The sequence below is a fragment of the Arachis duranensis genome, chromosome 2, assembly GCF_000817695.3.
Source record: "Arachis duranensis cultivar V14167 chromosome 2, aradu.V14167.gnm2.J7QH, whole genome shotgun sequence".
Classification (NCBI taxonomy): Eukaryota; Viridiplantae; Streptophyta; class Magnoliopsida; order Fabales; family Fabaceae; genus Arachis; species Arachis duranensis.
This window is the reverse complement of record NC_029773.3, coordinates 84,968,413-84,990,920: the sequence shown is the minus strand read 5'-3', so window position 1 is coordinate 84,990,920 and position 22,508 is coordinate 84,968,413. Positions and strand designations below refer to the sequence as shown.

The 22,508-nt window shown below is 31.8% G+C and overlaps 3 protein-coding genes across 3 annotated transcripts; all 3 read right to left on the bottom strand.

Moving 5' to 3' along the window:
- Nucleotides 1-1,188: 1,188 nt before the first annotated feature.
- LOC107475621 (uncharacterized) lies at nucleotides 1,189-2,766 on the bottom strand. The gene has a single exon (XM_016095286.3). The coding sequence runs from the start codon at nucleotides 2,764-2,766 to the stop codon at nucleotides 1,189-1,191; it is 1,578 nt and encodes a 525-aa protein (XP_015950772.1).
- A 5,076-nt stretch (nucleotides 2,767-7,842) lies between these two features.
- LOC107475461 (60S ribosomal protein L8-3) lies at nucleotides 7,843-9,611 on the bottom strand. Its single transcript, XM_016095095.3, has 3 exons — nucleotides 9,357-9,611; nucleotides 9,030-9,266; nucleotides 7,843-8,374 (listed from the first exon to the last, which is right to left on the bottom strand). Exons 1-3 carry the CDS (start codon nucleotides 9,557-9,559, stop codon nucleotides 8,029-8,031), a joined length of 786 nt encoding a protein of 261 aa, XP_015950581.1. The 5' UTR covers nucleotides 9,560-9,611; the 3' UTR covers nucleotides 7,843-8,028.
- A 2,956-nt stretch (nucleotides 9,612-12,567) lies between these two features.
- LOC107475696 (putative expansin-B2) lies at nucleotides 12,568-15,010 on the bottom strand. Its single transcript, XM_016095351.3, has 4 exons — nucleotides 14,788-15,010; nucleotides 14,172-14,284; nucleotides 13,316-13,497; nucleotides 12,568-12,904 (listed from the first exon to the last, which is right to left on the bottom strand). The coding sequence occupies exons 1-4, from the start codon at nucleotides 14,963-14,965 to the stop codon at nucleotides 12,568-12,570; spliced, it is 810 nt and encodes a 269-aa protein (XP_015950837.3). The 5' UTR covers nucleotides 14,966-15,010.
- Nucleotides 15,011-22,508: the final 7,498 nt, after the last annotated feature.

The following is a 22,508-nucleotide window of genomic DNA, read 5'->3' as shown; positions in this document are numbered from 1 at the left end:
TTCCTAAAAAAAAAAAAAAAAAAGAAGATAGTGTGCATTTTCTTCGTAGAGTTTTAATGAATTTTATTTTCAAAAAAAAATACTAGTAACATCACTTAAATTGAACTAAAAACTATCTATTTTATTTTATCTATAGTGTTTTAAGATTTTTTTTTTCTATTTATCTTTCTATGTTATTTTCTTCTTATAATTTCATCTTATCGTGAATATTTAAATTTTTTTATTTTTTTATTCTGACTTTTGAATATTATATTTTTTTATTAAATAAAATATCACTGTTATTTAAAATAAAAAATATTACACAATCATCTACTACTTTTGTAGGACTAAATCATTTCAATTGTAATAAAATTCGATTAAAATTAAAAATTTGAAATCAATTGTAAAATAAATCGACAAATTTACAAACAAAATCAATTCTCAATTTTATTGGTTACAAACTAAGAAACAAATCAAGCCATTACAATTCCGATAAATACCAAACATATCAATTATCCATATAGTTTATAACATGTGACACTCATAAATCTTCTCAACTCCTTCACTAACAGTACTTCATAAGTTAGCTTAGTTACGTCGCACAAATACCTACATAACCAAAAGAATAGTTATAATATAGACTTAATTAATTGAAAGATTAACAACTAACGCTGGTCTAATTGTCAACAAGTGAATGAAGAGTTTCAACTTTCAATATTTTATTTAAAATAACACATAAAAAACTATTAATTAAAATGAATGAGAATTTATAGATTGAATGCGAAGATGCATAGTAATTAGTATTAGTAAAATATATAATTGTAACTATTTACAAGTGGATGCAGTTTTATGGACTTACATGTTTTTCTCCCCTCCTATGCTTTATAGGCTATCTAGCTAGCATTACTCTAATTTATTAATTTTTCCAAATCTAACATACCAAACTTTAATTTATAGAGAAAATAAACAATATCAGGGATTGTGCTAATAATGCTACCCGGTTGTTTAAGCAAAGATTATCTCCATTAGAGGAACAAATTAACTGCTTGTAATTTCTATACCAAAACTAACAAAAAGCTATGCAAAAATTAATCTTCTGATTTATTCATAATGTAACTTCTTATCATAAAATTGTACAAAGGACAAATATATATATATATATGTATTTATATGATTTATCCCCACCAAAAAAGAAAAAAAAAGTATGTATTACTGATCGGTGCCAACATCAGCAGTTGTTGAACCAATTCCAACCTGCAGCCATGGTGAAGAAGTGCCACCAATGTTCATGTCCTTTAGCTCACTAAGTTTTGCTAGCTTGATCTTACTATCAGCTTCATTATCCACACTTTGCATCAAATCATTGTTATTGTTGTTGTTGTTGTTGTTGTTGGGGTTACTATTATTCTTGTCCCCGTCAACACCAACATTTTCATTATGATCAATTTGGTTATGGTTGGTGGGGTGCTGGTGACTAATTTGACTCTGGCTATTGTTGTTATTATTGTTGCTATCATCTTTCATGTTTGTATTGTTTTCCTTTGTGGCGGTTCCTCCTCCTGCTCTTCCTACCCATGGCTGCAAGAAGATTTCTGTGGAAACATTAACATTGTTATTCCTTCTAGAAAGATCATTGGTTGGTGCAGGAAGGTTGAGGTCAAGTTTGAGATCAAGAGGCTCAGAAGATCCATCAAACTTTGGTATTTGATCCAAATGTTCCTGAAATTGTTGAAACCTAGCCAATGTGGAAGTGTCCGGTGCATTTGATGTGATCCAATGGCACCTTTTGTGGCCTCCCAATGCTTGTCCTGAGGAGAAGCTTCTATGGCAAATGGAGCATTCATGAACCTTTGATTTCCTCTTTGATGATGAGGCCAATGTGGCTGAGTTATGGTGAGGGTTTTGATCAAATTGGAATGTTGAGTTTGATTTTGTAGGGAAGAATTCTTCGTGTGTCATGACGTCATCGTCGGCGAGGCTGTCGTCGAGATTGTCCAGCCTCGCCGCAAAGCAGCCCTTAACCTTCTTGTGGCTAGCTCTGTGGCCACCCAACGCTTGGTGCGAGTTGAAAACCTTCTTGCACGCTTTGCATTCAAACAAGCCCTTAGCAACACCTTTCGCCTTGTTGTTATTGTTATTGTTGTTATCGTTGTTTGGAACTTTATAAGAAGAGAATGGTGCAACAAAGTTCATAGGGTTTCTTCTTTGCTCCTCGTCTCTGCTCGCCGAGGCGCAAGACTCCTCCGGCTCGGCCACGGCCGACGTCAGAGGGTCCACAATCGCATTGGACAACATCATTAAGCAATTCGCTAGGTCTTCCTCTTCGCTTGAGGGGCAATTGTAATTGAAGCTACCCACTTTTGCTCTTAACGACCTCTTTCTTTTGGACCACCCGCATCCTCTTCTGGTAGGTCCGATGCCATCATCAGCAGCATCGGACCCTGGAGAGGATACGAGGGACTCTGCGTCCTCGGAGGTGCATTTACCGTGCTCAAGAAAAGATTTCCAAGACAAAAACTCCTTGCCACAATTTTCACACACCCTACAACTCTTTAACCTATTAGGGTTTGTTCTAAGAGCATACATGCGCTTGTTGCTTGGTGGAACATTTCCACCAAGCCTATCTTCCCAATCACTTGCTGGGTCATCATCATCCATGTGACCTGATTCATCTCCTATTCCATGAGCCCTCATGTGTCCTCCTAAAGCTCTTCCACAACCAAATCCTTTTTTGCAAATTTTACAGAAGTGTTTGAAGTTTGATTGTTGATCCACAATCAAAGCCATAAAAAAAATTAAAAGAGAAAAAAAAAGAAGGAAGAGAGAGAAGAAGAGAAAGAGACAGATAGGATTGAAGGGGGGAAAGTGGGTTAAGAATGAATGAAAGGAATAGGGGTGGAGTTAATTTGTTCTTGTAGTGATAGTTGTTGTGGGGTTGTACGGTGAAAATTAAGGGTAAGTAGTCCTAGTTTATAGTTGGAGTCATGGGTTGGATTGTTTTGTGGATGAGAGAGAAATGTTTTAAGAGTAATTTGACAGCATGAGAGTGTGGTCACTAAGGTGACAAATGGAAGGAGGGTGAGACGCTTGTGGTTGTGGACCTTTTCTACGACTTTGTTATGGTAAGTGTCACCCCTTGTCAAACTTGTGTTTTAATTTCTCTTGTTTTTTGTGTGTGTTTTACTGTTTTTTGAGAGGGTAGACCAAAAAATAGAAAAACGTGACTTTATTTGTTTCTCATCGTGCTCTTTTAATTATTACTTCATAATCACCTCCAAATTAATAAAATTTATCCGTATCAATTCTCTCTCAGATATTTTTGTTAATAAATTTGGATCAAGCTAAACCCTATCGATATAACTTTGATTATTGTTATGCCATGAAATACTTCTTTATTAAGGTCATTTAAAAAAAATGCTAAAAAATTATCAAAATTTATTGTTTTATCATTATTTTTATTCATTAATTTAATTCTTTTAGTCTAATAATTTAACAACATATTTTTAACTCATATTTTTAAATATTAATAATTAATTGATAAAAAAAATAATAAATTATAATAATCTTCTAACATTTCTCTTCTTTAAAGGGAATAGTGTTTTAAATTAAGATGATTACTTAAATAAATATATCTTTGTATGATATAATATAAAAAAGATTAATACATATTATATATAAATTTAGTTAAATATATCAAATTATTTATAATTTTTTGCTATCACTTTACATAATGTGAGTAGTTACTTTAAATTAAGTATTATAGATTAGGGTTATGTATTAAAATTTCCTATTAATTTAAAATTGTTTGATTGAAGTGACAAATATTTTTTGTATAGTCATTTACTTGTTTTTTTAAATAATTATTCACTTACTCAATATAGATATAGTTATTTTTATTGATTAGATATACTTGTGAACTGTTTACCAAAATTAAATTTCGTAATTAAAGTTTAGATGTACCATAGTTTTATCAATATGAGAATTATAAATGTACAAATGATTAATTTTCGTTGTCTAGCTATGTAAGGAAGTGAGTAGAAGGCAAAGTAGTTCTAACTTCTAACCACCATATCTATTCTAACAAGGAGAAAAATATGCATGCTTCCCTTTTTTTGTCTGTTAGTTCATATATATAGTTTGTCTTTTTTATAATATTTATTGAAATTACAATTTCTAACGTCCAAAGGTTGTGTTTGGTCCATACTTTTGACTGAATTTCCTTCCTTTTGTTAAAAAAAAATAAACGTGTTTAGTTCCTTAATTTACTCCATAAATTTTTCATTTTTGTCAATTTAAAAAATGGTCAATATAAAATTAGCACTTGAAATTTACCATGTGTGGATCTTGAATGAGTCCACTTTTGTTGGTATGCTTGTAAAGACAAGAAACAAGTGATTTTTGTTTGTTGTTACACAAGCTCACGATGAGTCAAAGACAAAGCTATATTTACCTTTACATGATAACGGAGGAAAAACATCCGAAACATCAGGATCGACCATGAGTCTTAGAGAATGTTGCTCTTATTTTGAGTCCATTTGTTTTCTAAATCAACTCCAATGTGTTACTTGTGTCGTGTTCTTGTGTCTTTGACACATTCTACTGACTAAAATTTCAGCAAAGAGTAATAGACCACTTAAAATTCATGCTTGAGAAGATGAATGATTTTTTGACTATCTGATAGTCTTGCACTAGCGTTAGTCGATTCATGGTTGAATGAAGAAAATATAGATTTATTTATTTTTAGTTAGTAATATTATTTTATAATTTGACATCAACAATTTTCATTATTTATTATTTTACAATGAATTCAACTAAGGAGCAAACCTGTTGAAATTATTTTTTTCATCGTAAACTAGTAAATTTTGAATTCCAAATAAATCTTAAATTCTCCAATAAATGAGTTAAAAAAATAATTTTATAATAAAAAATAACTAATATTAACTAATTAAAAATTTATTCGTTATGCTTATTCTTTTATAATACTAGTGAATAAATCTATGCTACACATGGGAATAAAAAGGAAAAAAATACATGATTAAATACATAACATGATCATGTGATGAAAGATGAGTATTTAAATGTACATGAATATCAAGAAAAAATATATGATACAATACATAGTATGATCATGTGATGGAAAGGTAGAGATCTTAAATAAAAATAACTTGCATTCATATTGCAAATAAATTAATTATATAACAGTCTAAAAATAAGAGAAAACAACAAATATGTACATATTGATCGTTAGTTAGTAGTATAGTATAAATATGTTCATTAGAAAATTACATTGGATTGTTGCTACCCCGTAACCAATGCAATTAACAAAAATCATAACACCTAAAACATACTGTACAAAAGATAATTCATATGATCTACAACCTTTCATTCTTCTCCATAACACTTCTATATGATAATGTCAGTTTGCATACTTCACTAGAATTTTCCATTGACAAATTATACTATCTGAAAAATATATATGGCAAGTAAAATTTAATATAATTGATAAGCTGGTTTTGATTATGCAGTCATAATTATATCTTATATTTATCTTTACAGAACTAATTGATTGGCAGTTAATCACTTAACTTTATCACAATAATCTTGCAAGAGGGAAAATTATTAACATGTAATACAGCCTGAAGATGCAAAAACGAACTCATCTTTAACAACTAGAATCTATAAGTAAATAAGTTCCTCAATTAGCTATGGCTCTTGCAAAGAATGATGAGCAATGCCAAGAGGTGATAGAAACAAGTACTAAGAAGTTCAGAACTACCTGAGGTTAGCTGGATCAAACTCAACTTCCATGGTTCAGTTCTTCAATCTAGGAGTAAGGGAGTATGTGACAGTTTACTTAGAGATTCTCTGGGTAGAGTGGTTGCAGGATTCAGTATGCTGGGTGTTGTTCCATTACCATAGTTGAGCTTTGGAAGTTTTATGCTGGCTTGAAAATAGCAAAGGAGATGAAAATCCCCAAACTAATGGTTGAAAGCGATTCCAAATACGCCTCCCAATTAATCTAGAAACAGGAAGCAAACCTTTATGTTGGCTCCTCTCTCATATACTCCATTAAAAAGCTGTTGGCAGAGATGGAGGAAGTTATTGTGGAGCACATCTTCAGAGAAGCAAAAGCCAACGCTGATGCTAGTACTTTTGGACAGATTCAAGATATGGGGATGAGCTTCTTCGAAGAACCCTTCTTTTCTTTTTACTTTTCGTTAGCTAGTACTTTTTGACTTAGATCTTTCAGGATGATTATTTGTTAGTTTTTCTACTTTTTAGACATCTTATCCAACTTTTCATCAAAAAACAAAAAGAAATTTTGAACTTAAAAAAAGAGATTTAACCCTGCACCTAGCTACACCTTGAATAAACTCCCGATAAGAATGGCTAAATAAGACAAGAATTGAAATTGAATAAAAAAGATAAATTGTAATTAAACTAGAAATAAAAAAAAATAGGTTGAAATTGAATACAAAGAGAATCACTTTACTTTTTATTTAACTTTTTTATGCAACAAAAAAGACATTCCTCAACCTAACATGTCCACATCATATCCAATTTTTTTATGCAACAAAAAAGACATTCATCAACCTAACATGTCCATATCATAATTTGAGAATTGAATCGAAGAGATTCCTCAACTTTTTATTCAATTTTTCGTACAACAAGAGATAGACTAGCTCAACCTCACTTATGTATGGTGCCATCTGGATGTTTTTTGATGGTAAAAACCCATTTGCTGCAGATAATTTTAGCATTATATGATGATGAGACTACAGTCTAGGTCTTAGCATTAATAAGGATTTGATATTCTTCCATCATGGCTTTATGCTAATGAGGTATAGTGACTGCTATTTTAGCATATGTTGGGGGCTGGTGTGTATAATCAGGGGCTGTAATGATAGAATTAAAGACATGAGGATTATTGTTGTTAGCCTTGGACCTTGTAATCATAGAATGACTATTGTAGTAGGAACAGAATGTGGAACTAAAGGTAAGTCTGATTAGTGGCGGCAGTATCTAAGGGAGGTAGGTGGAGGTCAATGCCTGAAATTGGAATGGAGGGGGAATTAGAGGGTAAAGCTGAACTAGGTAAGTGATTGTTGGACTAAAGGATCTATCAGCCAGAATTATGCCAATTAGACTTTTAGCACAATTCTGGAGACTTTCTTCAACCTCTTTCACATAGAAAAAGTTAACTCCGTCATCTTCTTTCCCCTCATACTCCTCCCTCCCGACATTCTTCCCACCTCCTTGATCAGCCATGACTCCCCGTAAAGAGCACCTGGAATTTGGTGTGTGTTTTGACGGCCAATGTGAGATCAACCGTATTTGGGAATCTACTAAGAAAAAAAAACCAAGTAGAGTACACTTAACCCTAATGGGCGTGGCTAATAATTTATGAAATAGTTAGAATACATAAAAGTAAAAACACTATTCATACTTGACTGTGGATTGCCCAATTTTATACCGACTCAATCCAAGTTTATCTTTTACCTTCTTTCATTTTTTTCCCCCGACAAGAAAAAGCTTCGTAAATGTCATATATAACTGATTTGGACTAACTAAGAGTATTATCATGTTTTTTAAAGTGACCAAATTAAAATGAGCATGTCTTCTTAAAATTTTATATGCTCTAAATCCTAAATATTGTTTAAAATATATCCACATATACACCATTTTTTAAAATTTCTAAATTTTGCTGGTACCCGACACCAACAGAGTACCACAATCATTTTCTTGTAGTGTCAAATTGTTAATGAAACAAAAAATTTATCTATGGATACTTAGTTACAAATTAAGCTTGCTGGTTCAACTTCATATGATTAAAATAATTAATGTATGATAGCATAGCGTCCGTTCAAAATGCAATATCAATATAACCAATTCCAACTACAGAATTGAACATACAACATAAGCAAATATAAAGCACTACTGTCTATCCATGGTCCAATATATTGGGGGAAATGGTTCAAAATATCAAGACATACTATCAAATAAACAAAATTGGAAAACATAACACAATACATAATCCTAACCATCCTTTTAAGCACCCTTATCGGCCTTTGCAGCAGTTGCAGCTGCTTGTCCCCTAAGACGTCCTGTCCTCCGGGCAGCAATGAGACCAACCTTCTGCCCAGGGGGAGCATCACGCCTGACGGTACTCGCATGTCCAATATGCTGGTGATTACCACCTCCGTGAGGATGCTCAACTGGGTTCATAGCCACACCACGAACCTTAGGCCAGCAATTCCTCTTTACTCTGAACTTGTGGTATGCATTACCGGCTTTGAGTAGAGGCTTCTCAGTTCTCCCACCACCGGCAACTTGACCAATCATAGCTCTGCAGTCACTTGGAACAATTTTCTTTGAACCAGAGGGAAGCTTGATCCTGTTAGAAAATCACACAGGATAATTGAATTGAATTAAACAGAACCAAGAACAGGTCCACCACAACAAACACATCCTTAGTTTCAGTCCCAATTCTCCAGCACCTCATATCAAAAGTTTCTCAATGCTATATAAATAAGATATTTCCAACTCACTGCATCAAAAGAAGGACATTGAATAATTCACCATGACTTGAAAATAAAATGATCAAACAGAGACAATTCAGTGAAATCCTAAATGTGGAATAAGACCAATCAATAACCATTGCACACAAGACCATGAACTCAAGATATCTTCTACCATTACAATCAACAAGACAAAATGCATATTAAGACCCCAAAGCTATGTCCAAACTAACTTGCCTAGGAGTATATTCTAAGGATGGTTTTAACTTTTAAGTTTATTTATAGAATTTGATTTTCATAACTGACTGTAAAGCAAAGCAATTTTACATGTGCATGCACAATCACTTAATGCCATGGCAGCAAAAATAACTACTTTTCCATCTACCGCCTAAGTGAATGACCATCTGAAAGAACGAATAATTAAATTGTAGCCATTTCATACAATTTTCCTCATCATAGAGCAACGCAACGACAACGGCATAACCAGAGCAACATAAAAAAAAAGCATAGCTACACAAAACAGTTAGGTACCTAGAGGTATCGTTATCAGGATTATGACTAATAACAATAGCATAATCCCCAGACGCCCTAGCGAAAACGCCACGGTCACCAACATGATGCTCAACATTGCATATAACAGCACCTTCGGGAATAGCTTTCAAAGGCAACACATTACCGACAACAAGCGTCGCTTTCTTCCCACAATACACAAACTGTCCAGTGTACATTCCTTCCGCCGCAACAAAAAGCTCATTCTGCTTCTTGTACCTGCACCGCGTTTCGTAACAAAATTATTCCAATTAGACAATCGCATCGAAAATTTCAAACTCGTGCAACAAAATTAACATCGAGAGAGACCTGAAAGGGTGGCGGAAAGTGACTTTGGCGAGTGGCGCACCGCGACCGGGGTCGTGGATGACGTCAGTGACGACGCCTTTGAGGTAACCGTTTCGTTCGCCGAAGTCGAGGCTGCGGAACCTGGCGGCACCCTTGCGGTGGTGTGTGTGGGACTTGAAGACGGAGCCTGCACCCTTACGCTGAGCACGGATCACACGTCCCATTGTAACTTTGTTAGGTGCACCACAAGAAATGTGAGAACAATGGGAATTAGGGTTTATGCGTTTTGTGTACTTTTTATTTGTGAGGCTCAATGGGCCGCAACGATTATTGGGCCATTGTGAAAAGGGTCTCATTTGGGCTTCAGATTTACAGCACAAGCCTGATATCTTCATTTGAGTAACCAACTTGGGTTGGTCCAGTGGTCAGCTCACTTTTCCGCTTAAGTAAGTGTCGGGAATTTGAATCCCACTTTGTGTATGCAGCAATTCATTGGCCAGCGACAGACCCTTAAATAAAACTCAGTCTGCGACAGATTAGTCCTTAACTTGTCAAATTAGAAGATACCATTTGGATAAAAAAAAAAATATTCATTTGAGTAAATATGTTTTTCTTAAATCAATTTTTAACCATTTAAATAATTGGTCGAAACTCCAAACGTTCCAATTAATTCCAATTAATTGTAAATAGCAGCCTGCCCTGCATAGTCTAATAACAGGAGCCGTTTAGTTCAATAATAAAGATTACTTAGACTAATTAACTGGTTAATTACAGATTAATAAAAAATTTTAAATTATAAAAATATACTTTGTCTTTTAAATAAATGACCAGAAACAAAAAAAAAATATTTGTTCTACTAGTTTTGGATAAAAGTTTTGAAGATTGCTATGCAAAAAAGAAAGATGAAAATGGATGCAAATAAATATTAGGTTAACTATTAATCTATGTGGCGGCAAGGCGTGGTTGAATATTCCAATCCTAGATTTTATGTTTGTTATATGATGTAATTAAAAATTGTTAGCTTCAAGTCTATTAAATAATTGAAGAAACGTCCATAGGAAGAAGAAAAGAATTATTCTATACGTAGAATCGTTTATTTTCATAACTTTTTATAAGTTATTTATATTTACATATTTCGTATTATTATTGTACGTTTTTTTTATTTTTTGTTTTTTTTTTCGTTATTCATCATCATTAACACTATTTTTTTTTTTTCTTTCTTCTTTTGAGGTGTAATTCAATTCAAAAAAAAATAGTATTAGAGAAAATATTTTTCTATATTTGCAGTAAATTTAAATGTAACATGAAGATATTTGGGTATTACATAAAAATATTTGGGTGTATTTTAAAAAATTTTAGGTGTATTTTTATTCTAATAAGTTCTGCATAATTTAAAACTCTTTCTCTTCCTCCTCTTCATCTTCTACTGCTTCTTTCTTTTTTTATCATCATTACTATCTTCTTCTTTTTTTTCTTATTCATCTTTTCCTCTTTGTTTTACTTTCTCAAATTTCTTCTTATTTTACTCTCTTGACAAGAATAAAAATAAAAAAATCAAACAAAGAAGAAGAAGAAATACATAATGCTCCAAAATTACTTGAAAGATGATAAACTTACATTCGTTTAACTAAAAGAAAGAAAAAATAAAGAAAAGAAGAAGAAGAAAAAATGCATCATTAGAAGAAATATTTTTCTGTATTTGCATCAAATTTTGTATAACATGAAGATATTTGGGTGTAATACAAAGATATTTGGATGTACTTTTATTCTGATAAGTTCTGCGAAATTCAAAACTCTTCCTCTTCTTCCTCCTCATCTTCTATTGCTTCTTCTTTTTTTTTTGTCTTATTCATCTTTTATTTTTTGTTTTATCTTCTCAAGTTTCTTCTTGTTATATTCTCTTAACAAGAATAAAATCATACAACGAAGAAGAAACACATAATGTTACAAAATTACTTGGAAAAGGATAAACTTACATTAATTTAACTAAAAGAAAGAAAGAAATAAGAAAAAAAAAAGAAAAAAATGCAGCATTAGAGGGAATATTTTTCTATATTTGCAGCAAATTTTGGTGTAACACGAAAATATTTGGGTGTAACACAAAGATATTTGAGTGTATTTTTATTATGATAAGTTTTACATAATTCAAAACACTTCATCTTCCTTCTTCTCATCTTCTACTTCTTCTTCTTCATCTTCTTATTTCATTTTCTTATAATTCTTTTTGAGAAAAAAATTAAACAGAAAAAAAAATACATAATGTTACAAAATCAATAGAAAGATAAGGAAAAAATGTAACAACAATAACAACAATAAAAAACTACGATGAGGATAAAAACGTGAAGAAGGAATGTGAAAAAAATGAGGAAGAATGCAAAGAAAAAAGAAAAGAAGAAGAAGGAGAAGGAACAGGAGGAAGAACGCAAAATACAAACGTTGAAGAAGAACTATTTCTCATTTTGTGCTAATTAAAATTGAAAAAATGCGTATTTACATGCTCTTTAAATTGAAAGTTATTTTTGTTAGATTTAGACTAATTTATATAGACTTATATGTCAAAAAAATAGTATATGCAGCAAGTCTCCGAAAAAAAAAAGATGAAAAATCATACTAAGTGGAGAGTAAACAAATGAAGTCAAACACCCCCCGAGGGCCCTCTTCTAAAAAAAGGATTGGGTTGTCCCTAATTATTTTTCATCAAACCCCTCAATATTAATTACGACCAACTCAAACACTAAACGTGTGATGTGGTTTAGAAATCTTGTAGTGTGGGTGAGTGGTGTGGATGAGTGGGTGTGAAAAAATGTGCGTCACATAAACTATTGCCATTAACTTTGGCCGTAGTTGATTAAAAATAGGCTATTTTTTTTTTTTTCGTTGGGACATATTGGCTATTTTTTTTCGTTGGGACCTAATAGTCTAACTTTTAAATGGACAAGAGTAAGATTACATATTTATTCTTTAATTTTTTAAATTTCAATTTTCATGATGAGTTGATCACATATATATATATTTTTTGCATTATATTATGTGTGTACCAAAATCAGTTATTAAAATCATCTACTAATATAAAATACATGTTGAATATAAATATATATTAAAAATATTTTAAACCACAAATGTATTTATACACAAATATATTGGTAGTTAGTTTTAGTGGTTAATTTTAACGTAAGAATAGTATTTTTTATTTTTTCTCATATCTTTTTTATTTTGATTTCACATAATAGATCTAATTAGTAAAGTTTATGGCTGATCGAATAACTTGGCCAGGTTGCCAACCAGCAGGGATAACATTGTTAGCTTCAATGGTCTTGCTGGAGCCATTGACAGAAGTCTCAGTGAGCTTAAGAGAAAATGGAGGTTGCATTAAAGAACCAAGGTTGAGAACCCATCTTGCACCCCATAAACGTTTCATTGGAATCCATGAATCTTGATTTGCTTGCTTCAATTCTACATCCACAAGATTTCCTTCCCCGTTTTCATATTCAATTTCGGTTGCAAAGTAGTATTGGTTTGCCCCATTATCTATGGTGAATACTATTGGCTGCCCAAATGAGCATGAAACCCTGAAAAAGACATTAAATAAATTTAAAATTAAATGCTTATTACTCTGATATAAAGATAGGATACCGCATATGATAAAAATAAATCTATACTAAATATATAATCATTTACGTATGTTTTATCTGATGGTTTAAATTTTTAGAATAAATACAATTTTATTATAATATGTACTTGTTTAAATATTAAATTGATAAAAAAAATTCTTTTGTAATAAATTTTTTATTTTTTAATATATTTAAAAAATTTAATAATAAAAATACAAATATTACAAAAAACAAAAACATCTTTTTTTTAAATTATAATTTTAAAAAATATTTTTACATAATAAATAAATAAATAAATATTTTTATATTATTATACTCAAATATAACTAAAAAAATTTTTAGAAACTCATCAAAACAAGTGTGGTATACCTTTGATATTGAAGGTTTATGCGTCCAGCATTGCGAAGATTATCTTGCTGCCCTGGTTTTGCCAATGAACCAAAAGCAAAGCCACTGAGATCGAAATGAGTGGCTGGACATCCAGGGCATTGATCTGATATCATCACTGTCACTGTTTCACCAGAGCATGCTTCATTTTCTGTGCATTTCACCTATAATTTTATGATGACCAATAATAATAATAATAATCATATTACTATGTTAGATTTTCCATAAGTAACTTGAATAATGATTAGAATGATTATTATGCTTATTGAGATATCTTAAGATAAGTAAGCAGTTGATATTTTATCAGCTATTTAATAGATGATTTAATATAAAAAAAAACATTTTAAAGAAATAAAAATTGTTTTACATATGTTAGATTGCACATATAATAATTATAGCTTATATATTTTAAAAAAACAATCTAAAAATTTAAAGTTCAAACATGCTAAATAGTGTAAAAATATCTTTTTTATTTAAAAAATTTAACGGAAATATTTATGTGGCTATCAAACAAACACTTACCTTTCTTTTTTCTTTTCAAAAACTGTGTAACTTTTTACTGGACAACTTTTTTTTTTCGTAGATAAAAGACAACAAATTCAATTTAATAATAAAAAAATAAAGACTTGAGTATTAAAATGAGATATGGCACATAGTCACCAAAAAATTTCTTAAAAAGTCACAAAAAAATATGATATGGAACATTAAAACCTAGGACTAATACAAAAAATATCAAACCAAATTATGAGATTTTGAATGTACAAGAATCTTCCCTGCATGATTATATGCATTTTTTTTTTATATGCATAAATTAAAGTAAATCAATGGCTGCATGCACCTCATAACAAGCGCCACATCCTTCGCCATTGTTGAAAATATTAGGGCCACCAGCTGATACCAATTTAGAGAGTGGAGGATTCCCCACACTACTACCATATCCACAAGCACCACCTATATATCACACACACATACACAAGATTAATTAATATATAGCAAATTAATCTCTAAATTAATAGCTAGATAATATGACATAAACAAATTAAATTTGATTCATCCTTTTAAATAATATCTATCTATGTTTTTATAGTTGAGTTAAACACACTCAATTTTAGTATAGTTTTAGAATATTAGAATTAGAATTAAAATTCAACCAGTATACAGGTTTAATTACTTTGTTAATGCTTATAATTTTATTAAATTTATATATATTTTTTTAATTAGGTTCTTATACTATTTTTAATTTTATAATTAAGTTATTTTCATGTTAAAAATATTAAAATTAATAGAATTTTTTTTAAAAAAATACGTAATTAAAAATCTAATTAGATTTTTAATTATTTTTAATTATATATACCTTTAATTTGTCAAGAAATATTCTATTAATTTTAATATTTTTTACATTAATAAAAATTCCCAATTTTACAAAAAAAAAAAAAAAAAGAAAGGGCACTTACCATCTGTTCCAGCGCCATCTGGCGGTCCATACCATGTAGCTGATGCTGGTTGCCATTGTTCTGCATTTGCATCAACTTTGGAAGAATTATAGAACGATAGTTTAGGGTTGAAGCAATAACAAGTGCATATTAAGAGCATACAGTAAAGGACTACAACATTAAACGTGTGAACCTTCATGATGATGATATATGGGATTATATTCGGATTTTCAATTATTTTTGTGTCTTTCCATCCAGCATTTGCTTGCCAACAGTGGAATTTATAACAATATAATGTTTTCATTTATGGTAATATTCTTTTCTTATACCCAGATCAGAGAGTTTGATTTTTTTTTGTAATTTTTATCTAAATGAATTAATTAATTCTACAAATAATATGAAGTATATAGTCCGTGATCACTGATCAGTAATTTATGAATTAATTACTTCTAATATAAAGTAGATAGTCCGTGACTAATGATTTATAATTTATTTATCTAAAAGTAACATTCTAGGAGAAAAAATTATGTATTAAGACCCAACTTTTTTGGTCAACCAGTATTCATACTATTCAAACAATTTTGTCTTTTTCTCTTATATATCCATCCCTCTTTCTCCATTCATAAATTCATATACTCTACCTTGTTTTATATATTATATAGCATGTTTGAATTCATTGTGATTGGAAAAAAAATTAATTCCCTAAGTAATTCGATACTGGAATCCATGATAGTTTTTTGTTTCTTTTTTTTTCCTCTCATTTAATTTTAGCGCTACCATAATTCTTTCATTTTGACCATTTTGAGAAACTTGAATTCTATTCGGCGATAATATCCATTTTAAGTAATTGAAAGCTAAGGACAAGTTGATTGGTTTCGCAAATTAATGGAAGGTGATTATTCTTTTAATCTTTTTCAATCCATTAAATGACAACATTATTCTATATTAGGATTCTTTAGGATGAATAAGTAGGAAAGGATTTTGTTTTGAGAATATAAACTTATAAAGAATAAAGATATTGTTCTAATATTATTTTATTTTGGTTTGGTTGAAACTTTGCTATTTTGCCTTTCGGAGAGACCTTTATCCATTATTTTGGCATTTTTCCATTGGCAGCCTCTTATTATACAGATTTTATGTTCAAATAAAAATTTCAACTAATAATGCAAATAATTTATGGCGTTATCTTATATTATTTTATTTTTGTTTGGTTGAAACTTTGCTATTTTGAATATTGGTAAAAAGATTACTCTACTTCACAATCAGATATAGGTTATGAAGTAGGAAGATTGAGTTAGTTTTTAGACTACGCTATTGACAAGCATTTTGAGGCTGCTGTAAAAGTGCTAAGATATTTGAAAACAGATCCTGCACTCGGCTTAATGTTAAAAATAGATTTTTTTCATTTTTTTTTAACATTTGAAAGAATAAAGTGTGATTTTTTACTTTTAATTTTATAAATGAGACCAAAATAATAAGGAGAGAGAACAATAAAAAATAAGATTAAACACTTGATACCATCCAGTTTTTTTTTCCACGAGAGAAGATCCACTTCCCTTAATGTTTTCGTCTCAGATATATTTAGAGTCATGTGATTTTCGGACAGCAATAAAGACTAGAGAGCATGCTTAGACACAAGAAAATCAAAATCTGGCTATTATTTCTTCATGGAAACATCAATCGTATCATGAAAAAATAAGAAAAAAACACCGTGGTAGTTTTATCATGTGAGGCAGAATATAGATTTCTATGTATAACAACTCGTAAAGTACAGTAAATTACATACATTTTGAAAGATTTGCATATCAAATTAGAGAAACCAATTGTTATTTACTGCGACAACTAATCAGTCTTGCATATTGAAGCAAATTATGTGTTGCACAAAAGGATGAAACATATAGAAATAGATTGTCATATTATTAGAGATAAATGGCAAAAACAATTGATAAAACTATTACCAGTTTCTATAACAAATAAAACAGCTAAAATATTGACTAAAGCACTAGCTCCTAACATATTTCAAAAATGTCATAACAACCTCAGGATGTTAAGTGCAAATGATTCTGGCTTGAGAGAGTCTGTTACTTGAGTTGTTATATCAGTTAATTATACATGTAGAGTAGTTAGTTTAATGGTTGACTTTACATAATTAATGTGTAGAAGATTTTATTAATTAGTTAATTAGTTAGCTTGTTGACTATGTAGTTAGTTTGACAGCTAAGGTGCACCTTCTATGTGTAAGATGAAGAACCACTACGCCAGGAACGGAGCATAAGGGGCAGAGAATTGGCGGCGTTTCACCTTGCCACTACAAAACAGTGGTGCGGAAGAAGGCTCTCTTCGTGTGCCGCCACAACAGCGGTGATTGCCTAGTAAAATGCCGCTAGGTATGTAAGGATCTGCTAACTCAATTTCTGTTTTACCCCTTTTTAATTTATCCTATAAATTTTAATTGATTCTTCCCCAAATTAAGCAGAACCCCGCGAAGAGTCCTTGGAAGCGCGCGAATACTACCGTCGCTACTCCACTGCGCCACTGCTGCCAATCCTGGTCCTCTGGTCGCCGTCGAGCATTTGCCTCAGCCACAGTTTCGGAAACCCATACTCCCTTGTCCAGGGTGTGCGAAATTCCTAAGATCTGCAACACCCTGCACCTCTGTCTGGGTTGTGAAGTCGCGCAGCTCCCATACATGCTTCTTCCACTGGCGTCGAAGTCTCCCATCACCTTGGTCGTGCACGAAACTGTTGAGCCACCCTCCACCGTCCGCCATCCTGAGCTATCGCGGCCTCTCCATGTCCCTGGTTAGTTCTAACACTTTGAGCTTTCTTTCATGTTTTCACTCTTGGTTCGGAATTTTGAACAAGAATTTGTCCATATCTTTTATTAATTGGGGTTAACTGCTGCTGTTTAGGGTTAGGGATTTGATTCATGTGACTTAGTCCCATATGAGCAAGCTCAACTGGCTAATCATTATTCTGCTTCTGTCATAATTTTAACCAATTGAACACGTGAGTGTTGATTGACTAGATAGCTAATTGAGTTAGATTAATTAGCAGATTGTAATTCTATCTTTTAAGAGACAATGCTGATTAGAGTATACGTATGTGTTTGATCAACAAGAATAAATTGCTCTGTTATTTTGTTTCTCTTAAGTAATGAGACTAGATTGTAGAGAATTAATCCCGTCTATCTCTCCCCTTGAGTCACTCTCTTATTTTGTAAATAGCTCGAGTACTTTTTACATAGTGTGATGAGTGTGGAATTGAGAAATAGGGTTAACTGGTTCGAGTGATATAAACAGCATGTTGTTCTCATTCAATTGAATTAATCTTTAAAGATACTATGATTCTCAATCGACTGTTCATTTTTTTTGTTCCTCCCATTTTTATTATGATCAATCATCCATCTTTTCCTTCTCTCTTAAACCGGCCTTAGTTAGTAGACTTTGAAGGGCAATCATGTGAGTTGAAATGAATCAAGCAAGCTTTAGTACGAGTTAAAAGAAAACATCATTATCCTCTAAACCCATACTGAACCCCCTCCGCATGCATGTTCTGTTTAAAGTGAAGACTCTTAGACTAATCTAGTTACAAGTTTTTGGATGAATCCTAATAAATAGAGGCATAATGGTTGTCATCATTTACTCTTTTTTCGGTCTCTTCTACACGTGATCTCTACTTTTAAGTTTAACAGTTAACCCTTTAAATTAATTTTCCTTCTCAGATGAGTCATAAACATTAAACAATCCTTAAACAATCCCGACTACCCCTAACAATACCATAATTCACCAAACTAAAATCTCTCGAGATGATCACCTAACCAAAGTTTCGATTCAATTCTTCCAACTAAAGAAAACTTGTGTTGAAAGTGTTACTTGTTTTATACATAGGTCAGATAACGTAATTAAACTAGACAAGATTAATAGGACTACAAGGTGAGAATAATGCACATTATGGATTAAAATATACATGCATTTGGCTTCTGGACATTATAAAAGAAAAATGCTGATTTCCAATATGCTCTTTGTGTGCTACTAACATCTATGTTCTCCTTCTAAGATTTGAAATTTGAAGCTACTATATAGCACTCTATAGAGAGTTTTGAGAACTGAAATTGCGTTGTTTTAATGTAGATTTATCTGAGGCTCATCAACAAACCCGGTTCTGTTGTAGGAAGCGACTTCGTTTGGTGTCGATTGCTAAGTATTGTGCACGAAAATTGTCAAAGGGTGTTTTGGATGCTGTTGATAATAATTGCAAAATTATTTGCAGCAGAGAAATTTCTAGAGCACACTCCAAACAAAGTTATTTTTCTTTCAAAGATCTTATTATATATAAATATGATGATCTTGATTTATTATTCTTGTACTATTCCTCGTTAGCCTTTGTGAATAGTAGAATTGATCATTCTGTGGTAAGGAAAAAGAAAATAGTAAAAAGGAATTGAGACTGATATAAACTATAATACTATTAAAGCGTTATAAGCAATATACAACATTGGCTACTGCTCAACACTACAATTTGGCCATAGTTTCAGTTGTATCAGACTGTTATAATCAATATTCTGGTGATTTTTGGTATTGTTGGATAATTAATAATATAGTATATTATGGATTATTGGGTTGATGACCTTAATTTTAGATTCGTTATCAGCACCAGTTTATAAAAGAATACATTACTTGATAGGGACGTTAAATGGGAAGGGTGGGAGTTAAAAAGGCTGAAATTCTAATAATGCTTTAAAGATAAAGGATGAAGGGTATATAGAGAATACATATCTAATGAAGCCATTTTTTATAAGAACTAGGACTTTGTAAAATTGACTATTCCAAGTGACCATTGAACGTTGGTAATTTTATTTTTCATATGCTGTGTTGTTGGTCCGTTAATTATGCTTTAGACCCTGGTATTTTGTTAAACCATTTTTGCTAGAAAAGGTTAATATTTTATTTCAGCAAAATTTTGATCTGATAACTTTGATCCATTCAAATGCCTTTAATGGAACAATTTTAAATCTGTTTGCTTAGTTGAATCTCTTTGAAGCATGTACATGTCATTGCACAATTTTAATTTCTCCTTACTACTTAGTTCATGAGATGGCTGTATTATCAGAGTATTTGGTTTATTGTCTCTGATTCATTGATTTTGTGAAAGCTCATTGATTACACTTTCTGTATATTGTGAACATAGTCCTATTTCATGTTTTGTAGCATTCATGCATGTTAGAAAATGGTACAGAATATAGAAGTTGCATTTGTATTATCCACTATGTGAAATTAGAAAATAGTACTTAATTAATTCATGCAGGTAGCTAGTTTGGCTGGATCATGTATATTATTGGTAGAGAAATTGTTGTACAAAAGAGAGAAAAGTTAATGTTTTTACAAGTATGAATAATAATGGGTATATAATATACTTTGCGTGTCCTATTTAATTCAACATTTATTTAAATGATTTCAATTTCTATGCATGACGAAAGATCATGAGGGAGGCTATAGAACGGCCTAATGGTAGAAAGATCGTGCTCAGGTTCAACAATGCAAAGTAAGCAATTGGAAACGAAGCTGGACTGTTGAGTGGCGTGCTTGGTCTGCTAGGATCTGACTTTGAAAAATTTCCTATCTGTGAGGAAAGTTGCCGTAAGATTACCACTAAGGATAAAGTTTATAACGAATGTGTCAAGGTAAAAGTTTATATCCCTTTGAAATAAATCTGCTTAATTTTATAATTTTTGACAAATTGTTATTATTTGTATAGCAAATTTTTCACTTTGGTGAAGATAGCAAAGGAACTATCAAAAAAATATTTTAAAAAGTATGGGGAAGTCTTGGAAGAAGACAAGGCTGAGGTTGGATAATGCTTATTTTGAGCCAACATTCACGACTGAACAAAATATTGAGAACCGTCCGCCGGGAATCGATCGAGAGTATTGGAGATGGTTCTTTGACTATCGCGTCAAAGCTGAGACGAAGGTAATCTAGTATATCATTGGTACACAACAATACAATTTATGTTGCATTGAGTCTTTTTAAATCAATTTCTAATCTCCCTTTGTCTCTACTGGACCAATAGGAGAAGTGCAGGAAAAATGCGAAAAATCGATCAAAACAACTATATATCCATACTGGCGGTTTGAAAAGCTTTGCACGGCGGATGGAAGAAGAGGTGCTTTACTTTTTTTTATTCACTCTTTAGACTATTTCTGTGACTTAAGGTTGTCTTGATTGTGTTGAATATGGTAATTACATAAAATTTGTTGATACAGTCGGAACAACAAGGGAGAATAGTCAGTAGAGGAGAGTTATGGATCACAGTACACAAAAAAAAAAAAGACGGCTCCTATATGAATGATGAAGCAAGAGCAATTGGTGTAAGTACTACTACTTATAATTGATCGATAAAGTTATGACCTCAAATAGGGTAATAGTCTACTTTTCTGTTATTTTATTTTTTTACCTCTTTGATGAATGGTTTACTCCTCTATGTCAAAATGGACCAAGATACCTTTACAATTTCTAATTCAGCTTGCTTTAATTATCATTGCAAATTTACCTGTTATGTTTCTAGACTTTTTGAACTTCGATATAATTTGGAAACAGTTGGGGTAAAATTTGAATGATTGAGTTTCATTAATCCCTTACAGCTAGTTATAGTGGTTGGCATCCTATGTTGTTATCTTTTGGTGTGTTCTTGACATAAGATGGACCCATCAACAAAATTATTGTATTTGCTAATTTGTGTTTGTAGGAAAGAATTGAGGAGATTGAGCAACATGATGAGTCATCTAGGGTGTTGTCTCAAAATGATTCTATTACTTAGGTTTTTGGAAAAGAGAAATCGGGTAGAGTACGTGGTGTGGATTTTGGACCGACTCCTAGTCAACTCTTTGGTCCAAATTCACATGCGCTTGGCAACGGAGTCCAACTAGAGGAGACTCAGAGGAAGCTGCTTAAACTGCAGGCAGAGCTGGAAGGCGAGAAGTTGAAGAGGAAGGCGACGGAGGACGAGGCAGCAGCAGAGAAGAAAAAGATTAAGGCGATGGAGAGTGCTTTGATTTATCTGTTTCAACGGCAGGGTGAGGAGCTGCCACCAGATATCACTGCGAGGATGAGTTTTATGGAATGATAGAGTGAAAAATGGAATATTAGAATTGGAGATATTTTGTATTGAAGCAAATATTTTATTGAATTAGACTGAGCAACTCTTTGAAAGAGATTTCCTTTTGTTCGTATTTTGATGGATATATTATTTTGTTTTGCTTATATTTCAATTTTGTTTTTGCTTCAAGTTTAAATTCTAAGGTTGAAAATTTTCACTTTTAAAATAATAAAAATATAAAAAGAATTAAAAAAATAATTGAATAATATTTTAAACCAGTTATGCATTTTTTTGAAAAACCCACATTTTCTTTTTTTTTTTTCAAATTTCTCTTAAATTAGCGGCAGTTTTAAACCGCCTCTGTTTGGGTTTAAATATTAGAAAACTGTTATATCTGGCGGCGGTTTTAAACCGCCGCTAAACGTGCAGGAACTTGGACATATCAAGAATAAATTGTGGCGGTTTTCAAACCGCCGATAAATATGAAGCAAATTGTAAAAATCTCATTTGGCGGTGGTTTTCTATTGGTGTGCCGCGAAATTTTGATTTAGTGGCAGTTATACCAACGGTTGCTGGAAACTGCCGCCAAATTCAATCCCAACACCCATATTTATGGCGGTCCGGTTAATCGCCGGCATTTGATTT